We start from the raw sequence: 15,347 nt of genomic DNA on the forward strand, positions 1-15,347 counted from the left end.
GAATCACTTAGGAGGGTTTTGTGATACTCATAGCTTTTCGGGCCCCCCTCTTGAGGCCTTGTAAAATAGTCACCCGATATCTCTCCAGGTGGCCCCTCCCTTCCTCTGCGTTACAGTCCCAGTTGGGCCTCTCATCAGGGATGGCTAGTTCTGCCCACCGCTGTGGGTTTGTAGTACCCTCAGGTGCCATTTCTCTTAACCATTTTCTGGCCTCAGGATCCTGTGTCTTTCCTCAGTGCTGAAAAGGGAGACTAGTAGTTGGATTATGTCATCCTATGTAGGGCAGTGGGTTTGAAAAATAGCCTCTATTAGCCTAATCATGGCTTGTGGCTCCCCCGAGTACGGTGGAGCATGTCTCTGTCAGTTTAATATATCTGTAGAGGAAAATGGCTGGTAATAACAGGCTACAGGGGGCTGATGGTAGTGCCCCATGCGTCCTGAGCTGGAGGCTATTGTAGCTCTCTGAGGGGCATCTGTAGTGGGGTTCTTTCCCCCTGTCCCTTGGTGGAGCACAGCCTCTGTCCAACTGCTGTGTTTTCTTACCCCTTCCCATCAGTACTCACCAGGAGAGGTGCATCCAATCTAGGAGGTCCAGCTGAGGTGGAATTCTGGGGGCATTGACCAGAGGTCTCCACTGCTGGGATTGGAGCCTGCCAAAACGGCGGCTCTACGAACTCCAGGAGAGCTGATGGAAGAGCAGTGGCTGCTGCAGGAACTTCACCTGGCCCTGGATCGGGCAGTAAGGTGGCCTCCCGTCCTGGTGGAGCACTGGGAGGCAGGTGCGTCATTATCCAGTATGGGGGAGGGGTCGGGTCATCCCCGTCCAAATCCTGTAGAATTTCCCTTTTTATCATCAGTCAATTTTTGTGCCCTTAGTATTTTTCCCTCTCTCTTCTGGATACAGAACTTTGTCCAAGTAGGAGGGTCTTGAGCTAACCCTAGCCATGAGTCAATATATGGATATTGATCCAGGTGTCCTGGCTGTCCTGTGACTACTGTATAGACTGCTTCCACTATTTTTAAGTTCATGGTGTTCTCTGGTGGCCATCCTACTTCCATAGGGGGCCATTCGACCTCACAGAGTATGTGAAGACGGTTAGGCTTCATCTTCACCCCATAGTCTCCTCAAAATCCCTTCTTTAAATTGTTAATCATGCCCTCCAATACAGTTACCTTAGATTCACTTCCCTCCATCTTACTTACCTTCTTGGACCTTCTTCTACTTTTCGTTCTGTCTACGAAGTTCTCAGTACCCTACGTACTTCTGATATTTCCACTCAATGACACTTAAATTTCCATTCTGCCTCCTTCCTAACTGGGGTGAGAAGAGCCTTACCTGCCAGATCCCAGAGGGAGAAGGCGGGGGTCAGTATGTCTTCACCTGCCGGTCAGCACAGCCAAACCAAAACACCACGTGATCCAAGACTGTTTCTCCCTTAACTTTTAAAGTCCATTCTGCCTCGGTGGGCTTGATCAGGTGTGGATGAAAATACAGATGGGTTAAATATCCCACGTCCCAGGCCGTCTCCAGAAAAGCCAATTCGTACTCACTTATGTATCTCCTCCTTCTAGCCTGACAATTCTGAGGGGGTCAAGAATTTCATAGCAGATGGGACACTTCCTTGGGGAGGGCAGAATATGAGCACACAAAAACCAAGTTTCTTCTCCTAAAAATCCCCTGGCAGTTGCTTGGTAATAATTTTCCCCAAGACGGCGTGGACACCACCTCCTAAATGACCTTCACAAATTTCTTTCCTAAGCCCTAACATGCTCGTCAACCTGTGTACCAAGCAGTCGTTGCCACCTGGCTCTTGCAGGCTCCTGTGGGTCTGTGCCCCTTCTAGTCCCTCCCAGGGGGGTGATCAGGCCCCCTCTTCCACCCTACTAGGTGGGTTCCTCCTCACCTGAGCGCTCAGTTCCACTGCTGCCGTCCACTACCTGCTAACATGAAAGGTCCGGGCATTGGGAAGCAGAATCCTTTCAGAAGGGCGAGGCGCCTTCCCCCCTCTAGAAGATTCGAGCAGCAAGGCCTCGGAGTAGTCCGAAATGGGACTTGTCTCCTCAAAGTGAGGAGTTTCCTGGCCCATGCACCAAATGTTGTAGCCATGCATTTTGGGAAACAAATTCACTCAGAAGGACAATGCAGATAGTGGAGTACAGTTTATTACACCGGCGGGCTCAAGGCAGAGTCTCCTCTTAGCCAAGGACCCTGACCAGGTTTTCTGAAAACCTTATATACCCTAAGTGTACGTGCTGAAACCCACCTCGCCAAATTCCCTGAAACTAGTCTGAACAAAGGAGAAGAAAATCAAAGTTACAATCAAAGTTAACCCGTGATTCATATGCCTTAAGCCTAGGTAGTTAACAGTGGACAATTATCAATAGGCCTGTGGTCACACCCCAATAAGCATAATAGAATTTATGATTCTGTTCAGTTACACAGATAATTAGGGTATTCTTTCAGGCAACAGAGAGTCTAAGTACGAGCCCCGGGGCTCTTCCATCCAAGGGGGCCTGGTTTTCCAGTTGGTATGTCATTTCCATAGATACTGGGCATATAGCTCAAAGTCTATAGTCTCACCCAAGATGGAGTCCTGCTTTCAAGATGAAGCCTGTTCTGTCTGTTTCCTCCTTCATGTGGGGTCATAAAAGAGTTGGACACGACTTAGCAACTAAACAACAATCATCAGCTTACATGCTTCGTAGTTTATCGATGGGTTGGAAGTCTGTTCTGGTGGACAAAAACCATACTATATATCTTAAGCTGTTCCCGGTGGACTAAGGCAATTTGATCTGGTTTCTCATTAAATAATTTCTAGCTTAGGATGGCCGGATCAGGCTCTCTGCTCTTGTTCTCTTCTGTTCTCTTTTATGCCCACCTCTCTTTCTTCTCGTGTGTCAGGCTTGCACCCTCCTCCTCTGTTTACTTAAGATCTTCACTGCGCATCCTTTCTTTGGGAACTTTCTTCGCACTTCTGGAAAGCGTTCACACTCTGTACCCTACCTCTCCTTCCTTTACACTCTGAGGTGTGATTGTCCTGTTGCTGCCTCTCCTGGTGCAGGGAAGAAAGTGGGCACAAGAGGAAGGTCACATCCCAGGGCTCAGGGGTAGCTGCTGAGTGTGTTATTGGCTTCACGCAGAAAAGAATTCAAGAGCAAGCCATAGTAAAGTGAAAGAAGGTTTTTTCGGGGAGATACACACTCTGTAGACAGACTGTGGGCCATCTCGGAAAGCAAGAGAGGCCACGGGGTATGGAGTTGTCAGTTTTTATACGGGTGGATAATTTCATAAGCTAATGAGTGGGTGAATTATTTCAAGCATTTGGGAGAAGGGCAGGGATTTCCAGAAATTGGGTCACCTTCCACTTTTTGGCCGTTCTGGTCAGCTTCAGAACTGTCATGGTGCCTGTGGGTGTGTCACTTAGCTTGCTGATGTGTTACAGTGAACATATACTGAGGTTCAAGGTCTAGTGGAGATCAACTTGTCTGCCATCTTGGACCTAGTTTGTTCTAACCAGTTTATGTCCTCAATGGTTATGTCATTCTTTTAAGGGTTGTACTCTGCCTCCTTCCTGCCTCACTTCTTCACCCAACCCAGCACCTCAGTGCAGTGTTCTCACTGCCCTTCCCTCACAGTGCTCTGCCTCCCAGGGTCCCCCCAGCGCCATTACATGCCTCCTTAGGACAGGTCTCAGCTCTCCCTTTTATGGCATGGTCTCCCAGGTCACTGAGTGCTTCCATTAAAAAACAAAAACAAACAAACCAAAAGACTTATTTTCGGCATCACAGGACCTATGACATAGAGTTCTTAGGAAATCCTGTGATCTAGGTAGTAGATGTCTCTTTTTCTGAAATTCTATCAGGGGATCCATCCTCCCTCTACCTTAGTAAGTCTAGTTTTCCTCATCTTCCTCTTCCCTGCCATGGCTTTTCATAAAAGGCATCAAAGTTCATAAAATTTGTACCTAGGGAGAAAGACCAGCATAAAGAGACCAACTTTTAAATTCTCTACTGCTCACTATGTCTTGGTTCCCTACTCACTACTTCCTATAGGGATGGTGAAGGACAGGAAAGCCTGGGGTGCTGCAGTCCATGGGGTCGCAAAGAGTTGGACACGACTGAGCAACTGAACAACAACTAGTTACTTAATGAGATAATAAGTCATGTTGTGTTACCTCCACTTCTATCCTCATTGCCCATTATTTCTTTTTGCCTGCCTGCCTGACCATATTTACCACTCACAACAAAAAGTACCTCTGCTGCTGACTTTCAAAGACTTCTGTTTTAATGCCTGTTCCCTTCTTGTTTCTCTAAGAGTTATCTTTCTTCTCATTGTCTTTCATACACAACATTCCTAACACATACAAGCAACAGCAGCATGACCATCTGGGTCATTGTTGACACTTTACCCTGACCGGGTATTTTATCTCTGCGGGAACTTACCTTGCATCATTTCACTAACTGTCTGTCTCTCCTCCCACTAAAAAGTAAGCTCCGTGAGGGCTAGAACTTTATCCAGGTTCTTCACGGTTGTATTTCGCATAGCCTAGAACCATGTCTGACACATAGAAAGCTTTCAGAAATATTAAATAAGAAAATGCATAAACACTGAGAAAGAGCCAGTGGGAGAGAAGGGGTGGGGGACGGGGGGAGTGGATAGGAATGATCCAGGAGAAGGAACTAAAAGAAGGATCAAGTTCTCAGGGGTTTGAAGGTGGAGCTTGGGAGGCAGTCTGTTGCTTTGGCAGAGCTGGAGTCTGGAGAATATGCAGAATGACTGACTATTGATAAGAAGAGGGCAGTTTTTCTTTCCTGTGGAAATCAGAAGGAAAGAGGAAATGTTAGTAATGTGGATAGGCTATAGGTTTGCCAAAAGAGTTGCTGTGTTAACTCAGTGCGTTTCTTTCTAAGATGGCGGATTTCATCTGTCAGCGGGAGGCAGTTATCTGCAGAAATAAGGAGGTAGCTGGATAGTGGGCAAGTCTGTCACTCTGGAGCATGTGAGAGAGAATTGACCCAGGAAGCATAGCTGGATGGTCTAGGGAGTGGGAAGACTGCATTGGCTTTGCCAACCAGGATCTGTCCATCTGGCCCCTTTTCTTCAGCAGCTCTCAACCACCCCAGCCCAGGGGCAGGTCAGGCGGGCTGTGGAGATCTTCCTTGACTCTCTCAGCTCAGAGTTTCCACAGCATCCTCTCCCTCCTGATTTACCCAGCATGTCATAATTGATTATAACCAGATGCTTACGTCTGCTTGCCTTGATGGGCTGTCAGCTCTGTTGGGGCAGGGGCTTGCCTACCTTGTTTACTGCTGTGTCCCCGGGTCGTCCATGCTTGAGGTTTTGCCATATGACTGTGAACAATGGGATTTAATGGGCCAGGTAGAGAGTATTGGGTCCTGGAATCTTAAATTGTGGAGAAGGAAGGTGAAAAAGAGGCCATTAGAAAGTTGGCATTAGGGGGAAAGACTAGTGGTTGAGGAATTGATGTATTAGGGATAAATAAAAAGAGCTGGAATTAGATGAATGCAATCAGAGAATGGAGTAAATTATTTTATAATTTCAGAGATGGGGTTCTTTGGGGGACCACAAGGATAAAGATCTGGCCATTGGAGTGGGTGGTTGCAGTGAATCAGAGGAGAGAGTCATTAGGGATGAAGAGGTCACGGATACCTTATGACTTGAGATGCAGTTGTTGAAGCCTCCTTTGAGACTTCCTACTATTGTTTCACCTGACAGTAAGTAAAATAACAAAAGGGCATGTGTATATTTACAAGTTAATGAACTCATACTTTGCCTTTAGCATTTATTCATTTGCTCATTCATCCTTCCATTCCCTCTTATTTAGCAGTAAGCTGTTTGTACAATAATGACCAAAGCAGACAAGTCTAGACCCTTCTGAAACATACAGGCTTGTAGGAGAGGCAGATAGTAAACACATGTCTATAACTATAAACTGTGAGAGTGTCAAAGGGAAAATGAGAATAAGGAACAGGTAAAAATGAGTTTTGGCAATTGCTATTTAAGTGGGTGCCATTTCATCAAAGCAATATTGTGGATTCTTTTTTTTATATTGAAATTTATTGCTTTTGTTTCTCTCTATTTGTTTAGAATTTATATAGAGCTACAGATGGGTAAATTTGCCTTACATTGGATGTTGGGTGCTGGGATAGCCCCAACATACAGTTTGGGGGTGCATTCAGAGGGTACTCAGGGTCATGAAGTAGTTCTGAGAAAGGTGTGATCATTCAGTGATCAGCTCAAGGTGTAGCTGAGTCAGCTGTGAGATGGAGGCCAAGGGTCACTAGAGGTCATGTAAATAGGGAATATTCTCGGAGGCTCTGCTTGTATATCCAGGAAACCTAAACTGTCCTACAATTATAAATAATGTTTAAGTAGAAAATGTATAGGATATGCATCCTAGGACATGCCATCCATTTTATTTCCTGAATTCTCTAAAATAAGTGTACATTTCGCCAATGGAAAAAAAAAATTCTGTATTCTTGTAGTGGAAAAATTAAAACGTAATTCACTATGATAGACTCTACAATCTTTCTAAAATGCCAGAAATCTAGACAGCACGGCAATTTAACTTTTAGTTATATATGACACACATCTGAGGTCTACTCTATGATTTGTGTTCACACATCAAAAGATGTCATAAATACAGGGCTACTTTAATAAATCCGGAAAAAATCTTTCCATCATATGGAAAAAAACAAGTTTTATTTCTCATCTCTACTATATTTTTCACAAGCTGTATTTCTTGCTTTTGTAGTAAGTCTTGAAGAAGACTTTTTAATAGTAACTGAGAAATACAGTGATGGACAGGGAGGCCTGGTGTGCTGCATTTCAAGGAGTCGCAAAGAGTTGAACACAACTGAGCTACTGAGCTGACTGAGAAATATAGTGCCTTTATACTATAGTTCTTTATTGAATTCTTTTACTGTAAATTCATTACTTTGCTCAGGAATTTGACTCTGTCATTCTTGCCACTATTCAAAATTCTACTGAAACAAATTTATAAATACAAATTTTTACCACTTTCTAGAAGATATTAAGAAGAGGTGGCAAGAATACACAGAAGAACTGTACAAAAAAGATCTTCACGACCCAGATAATCATAATGGTGTGATCACTGACCTAGAGCCAGACATCCTGGAATGTGAAGTCAAGTGGGCCTTAGAAAGCATCACTACGATCAAAGCTAGTGGCTGCTGCTGCTGCTGCTAAGTCGATTCAGCCATGTCCAACTCTATGCGACCCCATAGACGGCAGCCCACCAGGCTCCCCCGTCCCTGGGATTCTCCAGGCAAGAACACTGGAGTGGGTTGCCATTTCCTTCTCCAATGCATGAAAGTGAAAAGTCAAAATGACGTTGCTCAGTCGTGTCCGACTCTTCGCAACCCCATGGACTGCAGCCTACCAGGCTCCTCCATCCATGGGATTTTCCAGGCAAGAGTACTGGAGAGGGGTGCCATTGCCTTCTCCAAGGTGATGGAATTCCAGTTGAGCTATTTCAAATCCTGAAAGATGATACTGTGAAAGTGCTGCACTCAATATGCCAGCAAATTTGGAAAACTCAGCAGTGGCCACAGGACTGGAAAAGGTCAGTTATCATTCCAATCCCAAAGAAAGGCAATGCCAAAGAATGCTCAAACTACCACACAATTGCACTCATCTCGCATGCTAGTAAAGTAATGCTCAAAATTCTCCAAGCCAGGCTTCAGGAATACGTGAAAGTGAACTTCCAGTTGTTCAAGCTGGTTTTAGACAAGGCAGAGGAACCAGAGATCAAATTGCCAACATCCGCTGGATCATGGAAAAAGTGAGAGTTCCAGAAAAGCATCTATTTCTGCTTTATTGACTATGCCAAAGCCTTTGACTGTGTTGGATCACAATAAACTGTGGAAAATTCTGAAAGAGATGGGAATACCAGACCACCTGACCTGCCTCTTGAGAAATTTGTATGCAGGTCAGGAAGCAACTGTTACAACTGGACATGGAACAACAGACTGGTTCCAAATAGGAAAAGGAGTACATCAAGGCTGTATATTGTCACCCTGCTTATTTAACTTATGTGCAGAGTACATCATGAGAAATGCTGGGCTGGAAGAAACACAAGCTGGAATCAAGATTGCCGGGAGAAATATCAATAACCTCAGATATGCAGATGACACCACCCTTATGGCAGAAAGTGAAGAGGAACTAAAAAGCCTCTTGATGAAGGTGAAAGAGGAGAGTGAAAAAGTTGGCTTAAAACTCAACATTCAGAAAACTAAGATCATGGCATCTGGTCCCATCACTTCATGGGAAATAGATGGGGAAATAGTGCAAACAGTGTCAGACTTTGTTTTTTGGGGCTCCAAAATCACTGCAGATGGTGACTGCAGCCATGAAATTAAAAGACGCTTACACCTTGGAAGAAAAGTTATGACTAACCTAGATACCATATTGAAAAGCAGAGACATTACTTTGCCAACAAAGTTTCATCTAGTCAAGGCTATGGTTTTTCCTGTGGTCATGTATGGATGTGAGAGTTGGAATGTGAAGAAAGCTGAGCACCGAAGAATTGATGCTTTTGAACTGTGGTGTTGGAGAAGACTCTTGAGAGTCCCTTGACTGCAAGGAGATCCAACCAGTCCATTCTGAAGGAGATCAGCCCTGGGATTTCTTTGGAAGGAATGATGGTAAAGCTGAAACTCCAGTACTTTGGCCACCTCATGCGAAGAGTTGACTCATTGGAAAAAACTCTGATGCTGGGAGGGATTGGGGGCAGCAGGAGAAGGGGATAACAGAGGATGGCATCACTGACTCAATGGATGTGAGTTTGAGTGAACTCCGGGAGTTGGTGATGGACAGGGAAGCCTGGCGTGCTGCGATTCATGGGGTTGCAAGAATTTGGACACGACTGAGCGACTGAACTAAACTGATCCAAATCTTTCATGCTAGTATTTATAAAAATGACTTGTACATATTGAAAAAAAAAGATGTTGCATTCATTCATTCAAAGAAAATTTATTATGTGCCTGCTATGTGCCAAGTATACCATTCTTCGGCTGGGGAAGCAAAAGTGAACAAAACAGACAAAAATATATGCTTTCTTTTACCTTCTTTTATGGTGTGGGAAAATGGACAATAAAATAATAAGGAAATCATATTTTTGCCTTAAAAGATGATAAGCCCTACAGAGAGAAGTATTTACCAGGGTATATAGAAGTTATGACAGGGACCAGACTATATTAATTGAAAAACTTCATTACTAATGTAAAACCAGTTACATTATGATATTGATTTTTATTCAGTTTTCAGTTCAGTTCAGTTCAGTTCAGTTGCTCAGTCGTGTCCGACTCTTGCGACCCCATGAATTTCAGCACGCCAGGCCTCCCTGTCCATCACCAACTCCCTGAGTTCACTCAAACTCACGTCCATCGAGTCAGTGATGCTATCCAGCCATCTCATCCTCTGTCGTCCCCTTTTCCTCCGTGTATATATTTCACATGGTTTATTGGTGGGATGCTGTGGTGCATGCTTTCATATAGAAATGTGATTTAATTCCCCATACAATCTCATGAAGTAAGATTTGTTACTTCAACTATACATGTAAGAAAACTCTGATGTGAGGATATGACTGTCACTCTCCCAGTGGAGGAAGCACGCCAGGGGCAGAGGCTGAATTCCAAGTCCAGATATTTGATTCCCAGCCCTCCTCTGTTCCTATGGCTTCCCAGATGGCTCTGTGGTAAAGAATCTGCCGGCAATTCGGAAGATCTAGCTTCAATCCCTGGGCTGGGAAGATCCCCTAGAGAAGGGAATGGCAACCTGCTTCAGTATTCTTGCCTGGAGAATCCCATGGACAGAGGAGCCTGGTGGGCTACAGTCCATGGGGTTGCAAAGAGTTGGACGCTGCTGAGCGTCTAATATACACACGCACTGCTGTTCTACTCCATGTCCCTGCATCTAATCCTCCACCTAGTTTATTACAACACTTTATCCTCAGGCAGCATAGAGACTTCAGGTTTTGAAGTCCTTCCAGTAAAAATGGTAAGTGTTCAATATGAAACAACTTTCGTGTAGTCTAGTGAAGCAATTGCCGACGGACTTTTGTGCAGATCTCTCAGGAAGAAGGGAGACAGGGAAGTGACTCCGGGTTCAGCTTGTCAAATGGCCAGAAACACACATTCTTTTCTAAATTCTCCCCAGCAGATCCGCAAGTCTCAAGTTCAGTCGTTGTAGTGATGGCCAGGTTAAATGTATTCTTCCGCTAAAAATACATTCTCAAAATCGTAGGAGTCATCAGGAGCTCTCATTTCCAAAAGTGCTGCTCTGGGCGTTTGATCATCCCGCACTTGCTGGTGCGGTTGACATAATTGTATTTCACAGACGCAGTGCAGTGCACCTGTTGTCCGACCGGCTGAAACCGCTCTCGCCCCTTGGTATTGGGCCATTCTGCTGATACAGGCTGTTATAAATATTACAAGGACAGGGGCAGTTTGTATTACAGGATAATGCAACCTAATTTGATGGACACGCTCATTTCCTATTTATTCTCTGTAGTCTGAGACGTGAGTTAAAATTTCAATATGTTATAAAGGTTATGATAAAATATGGCCAGTAACTAATACTCTATTTAGAATATGCTGTCTGTAAGATAATGCTGGTAAGGTTATGGTGTTCTTACATAAACTGATCTTGGTTTAGGGGAGGGGTGAGGAAGAGGGATTATATCTTTCAAATTAATAAGAAGGTAAAGTTTGAAAATACAGTCTTCTCATGGGTAGTCACTCCTGTACCCGAGCCAGCTGTAACTGAGAGGAGCATCCTGTGATTTCGAAAGAAAATAATGTGAGAAGGGAATTCTGGACACTGCGTTTTGCTTGAGTGACACTGATATATTTGGAAGCATCTGTCTTCCCCTTTCACCTAGACCCACCTTTGTTTATTTTGGCCTCCTGTGAGCTCTTGGTACTGGTTCCCTTTGACTCCTGAGGGAGACTCAAAGACTCAAGCCTGTATTTGGTTTCAAATTCTCCTTCTAAAAAGTTTATCACTAAAACAATCACAACATTTGCTGAGTAATTATGTTCCAATTTTCAGTTAAATTCTTGAGTTTAAAAAGATTCATTATCAATAAAATGCAATCCTTTAACAAGGGGAACGGAGAAGGCAATGGCAACCCACTCCAGTACTCTTGCCTGGAAAATCCCATAGTTGGAGAAGCCTAGTGGGCTGCAGTCCATGGGGTCACGAAGAGTTGGACACGACTGAGCGACTTCACTCTCACTTTTCACTTCATGCATTGGAGAAGGAAATGGCAACCCACTCCAGTATTCTTGCCTGGAGAATCCCAGAGACGGGGTAGCCTGGTGGGCTGCCATCTATGGAGTCACACAGAGTCAGACACGACTGAATCAACTTAGCAGCATCAGCAGCAACAAGGGGAAATATCTGATTGTGTTTTCCCAAAGTACCACGCACAGAAGGTATGATAGCTGGTGTTCTATTTCTTCCCTTTGTATTCATCACACACATATTATGAGCCTGTGTTAGCATGTGCCAGGCAAAGGTCAGACACGGAAACTGTGTTCCCGACTCTTTGCTCTTTTTGACATATGATTATTTTAAAAACACACATATAGCACTTCTTATATGCCAAGCAGATCTCTGTAGCTCAGCTGGTAAAGAATCTGCCTGCAATGCAGGAGATCTGGGTTTGATTTCTAGGTTGGGAAGATACCCTGGAGGAAGGTGTGGCAACCCACTCCAGTATTGTTGCCTGAAGAACCCCATAGACAGAGGAGCATGGCGAGCTATGGTTCATAAAGTCACAAAGAGTCAGACACGACTGAGGGACTAAGCACATATGCCAGGCACAGTTCTAAGCACTTCACAAATACTAACTCCTTAATCCTCGAAGCATCCTTAGGAAGAAGGTACTGTCCAAGGTCATAGGATTAGTGCTGGTGGAACCAAGAGATTCAAAGCTGGCATCCTGGGTGCAGATTTTGTGTCCTTCTGCACTATACCATGCTTTGTAGATTGATTTTCATATAGCCATCATTTGTATGTAATGAAAAATAGAATATGGTGCCTGCCTTCAAAGGATTAACAAGCTAAATCTGTTTCTTCTTCCTTTTCATGTATGTCTTCAAAGATCAGATCTTGATAGAGCATTATGGCCCATTATTTTACTTGATATGGTCATTTATTGAATATGTACGGTGCTTACCAAAGACACAGGGACAATGCAGGCTGAATGTTAGGGAACTCAAATCAGAGATACACACAATTTTGTAAGTGCTGATGGAAAGATGTTTATTAATGAAAAATTTCCAAAGACATACTGCTTGATTTGGAGTTTGCTAAATGGAAGAATGGAGAGAAAGGAAGGATTTGTAGTGAGAAGGCACAGTGGAGTCTATATGAAGCAGCAGGTTAGGATTAGGAATGGAAATGATTAAAAGTGTGACATGACCAGAGAAGGAAGATGGGGTTTAAGTTCAAGTGGCCTGCATTCTGTGATAAAGATGTGGAATTGATTTGGTCAGTAATGGGAAATAATGAAGAAATTTAAGGAGTGAAAAGACATGGTACAAATTATGTTTGAGGGCCATGAAATGGACAATTTGATTCAGACCTGCCACTAAAAGTAATGTGGATTCCTAATTTCATTTTTTACCTCTTTCCCCTCATCTGCCTTCTCCAACACTTTGTCTCCTCTTCTTTGGCCTCTCCCATTTTTTTTTGCCCTAACCTCCACCCAATCTTATCATTCCCTTCAGTAGTAAAAAATGTCTACGTTATCAAAGTTTAATCACAAAAATTTTCAGGAAAACACACAGAATCTGCATTAGACCATATGTGTATGTGTGTGTGTACTCCAGTCGTTCAGTCTTGTCTGATTCTTTATAATCCCATGGACTGTAGACTGCCAGGCCCTCTGTCCATGGAATTCTTCAGGCAAGAACATTGGAGTGGGTAACCATTCCCTTCTCCAGAGGATCTTCCATACCCAAGGATCAACCCGAGTCTCCTGCATTGCAGGCAGATTCTTTACTGTCTGAGTCACTAGGAATGGCTTAAACCATATAATGAATTTCATTGTCAGAATTCTTTCTACTTGCCAATTCAAAACTTCCCTTTTGTTAATGATACTTCAAGCATCATTGTGAGAAAGAATATTTATTTGGAGGAGCAGTCAACAGCTGAAGGAAGAGCCTAAAATCTATAGTTCTTGAGTGATACCCTTCTCTTCTCACATGAAGATCCATCCTGTCTCAGTGAGAGGCACTGAAATTTTGCTGCATCCTGATGGAGAGAAGTGACAGCATTGTGCCTGCAGAGAGCTCTGGGATTGCTTTTCAGCTGTCCCCCATGTCCTTCCGGCACAAAATCCATCCTCCCTGGGTCTGTTTCCTCTACTGTGTTTACCTAAAAGAACTATTAAAAGATAAGGCAGCTGGAACTATTACAGAAAAGCACAATGCAGATGAAAAGCATTGCTATTAATTTCTATTTTTCAGGCAGAGTTGAGCTCAGTATATCACAGTATTCTGCCAGGAACTCTGTATTTAATGGCTTGAAATCTTCATCTTTCTGGAATAGTGAGAAAAATACAGTTCACCTTCAGTTCTCACAAAGGAGGTTGCTTTTGTCCTTGTGTGCCTTTCAGAGCATTGCCAGAGAAAACCTTCAAAGTCAACTTTCTGAATGGCTCCCGATTTACATTAATGATCTCCTTCAAGGGAAATGTGCTCCTGTTTTCCTCTTGAATTTTTATACCTTCTTTTTTTTTTTTCCCCCTGTAGATCAAACAGTCAGTTGAGACCCACTTCAGCAGCCATGGCAGAAGGGCTGTTCTCTACAGGCCTTCTTCCTCCAGCCAAAGGGAGCTTCAGCTCCACCGGAGCATTCTCACTCAGCATCACTATACGGTTGTCATCTCTGAAGAAAGGCTCGGTGCCGACCCTGGGCTACTAGAAAAAGGTCAGAGTCAGAAGTAATTACCAAAGTTGCTTGTCATCTAGTGTAAATACTTCCTGGAATGTGCTACTGTCCTCCTCTAAAAAAATTCGCAAGAACAAATTTTTACCCATGATCAACTTTCTTGCACCATAGAAAACTTGGATTCTTTTTTAGCTTCCTCTCCATTCTCCTTTAGTTGCATCTCTTTATTCCTGAAATTATTTTGTTTATATTTTTGCAGCGTTTTGGAGTTACATAGTTCATCTTTAAATGCTGCATAAAAATGTTTATGTTTATGAGCCTGAATACATGTTCTGCCCAGCACCGAACTGCTCCATATTTTAAGAAAATTGCCACTTCATCTGACTGCAAGTAGAATGTGCTGGAAATTGTTTTGAGAAGCCAACTTAAATGTGAATCACAGATTGGCTCTAAATGTGAAAGAAGTGTAGATATTTATCTCACACACTGTTACTAGTCAAGTACTTTTTATTTCTATCATTTGAAGTGAAAAATAAGAGACAAGTTCTTAAATAAGTTATTTGAAAAGGAAGTTGAGTAGATGATGAGGGTCAAAAAGGGCAGTAACAATACAGCTGACAGATCTTGAGTGACTAACCATGTGACATACTGTATTCTGTATTCATGGCCTCATTTAATCCTCACTGAAAGCCTCTGAGTACCCCCAAGAAAAAATACATGCACCCCAATGTTTATTTCAGCATTATTTACAATAGCCAGACATGGAAGCAACTTAAATGTCCATCAGCAGAGACATGGATAAAGAAGATATGGTGCATATATACAATGGAATGTTACTTAGCCATAAAACAGAACACAGTGGTGCTATTTGCAGAGACCTGGATAGAGCTAGAGACTGTCACACAGAATTAAATAAGTCAGAAAGAGAAAAACAGATTAGTATAATATCGCATGTATGTGGAATCTAGAAAGATGGTGTAGATGAACTTATTTGCAAAGGGGAAACAGAGACACACACATAGAGAACAAATGTAGGGACACCAAGGGGTAAGGGGGGCGGAATTAACTGGGAGATTGGGGTTGACATATATACACTACTACGTATAAAATAGATAACTAGTGAGAACCTACTGTATAGCACAGGAAACTCTACTTGGTGCTCTGTGTGCGTGCTTAGTCACTCAGTCATGTCCAGCTCTTTTCGACGCCATGGACTGTAACCCGCCAGGCTCCTTGGTCCATGGGGATTCTCCAGGTAAGAATATTGGAGTGGGTTGCTATGCCCTCCTTCTGGGGGATCTTCCTGATTCAGGGATCAAACCGAGGTCTCCTGCATTGCAGGCTGATTCTTTACCATCTGAGGCAGCAGGGAAGCCCAAGAACGTGAAGTGAGTAGCCTATC

General features: G+C 43.4%; 1 protein-coding gene across 7 annotated transcripts in view; it reads left to right on the forward strand.

Moving 5' to 3' along the window:
* CPED1 (cadherin like and PC-esterase domain containing 1) overlaps nucleotides 1-15,347 on the forward strand; it is a 322,851-nt gene that overhangs the window by 24,370 nt on the left and 283,134 nt on the right. For 6 of the 7 annotated variants that reach the window (XM_006049635.4, XM_006049634.4, XM_045166432.1 and 3 more), the window contains one exon: nucleotides 13,807-13,984. The exons of the other annotated variant lie outside the window; for it this stretch is intronic. In XM_006049635.4, the coding sequence (XP_006049697.3) occupies nucleotides 13,807-13,984 (178 nt within the window). The remainder of the gene's footprint in view (nucleotides 1-13,806; nucleotides 13,985-15,347) is intronic. 7 annotated transcript variants of the gene reach the window in all.

The sequence above is a fragment of the Bubalus bubalis genome, chromosome 8 (genome assembly GCF_019923935.1).
Source record: "Bubalus bubalis isolate 160015118507 breed Murrah chromosome 8, NDDB_SH_1, whole genome shotgun sequence".
Lineage (NCBI taxonomy): Eukaryota > Metazoa > Chordata > Mammalia > Artiodactyla > Bovidae > Bubalus > Bubalus bubalis.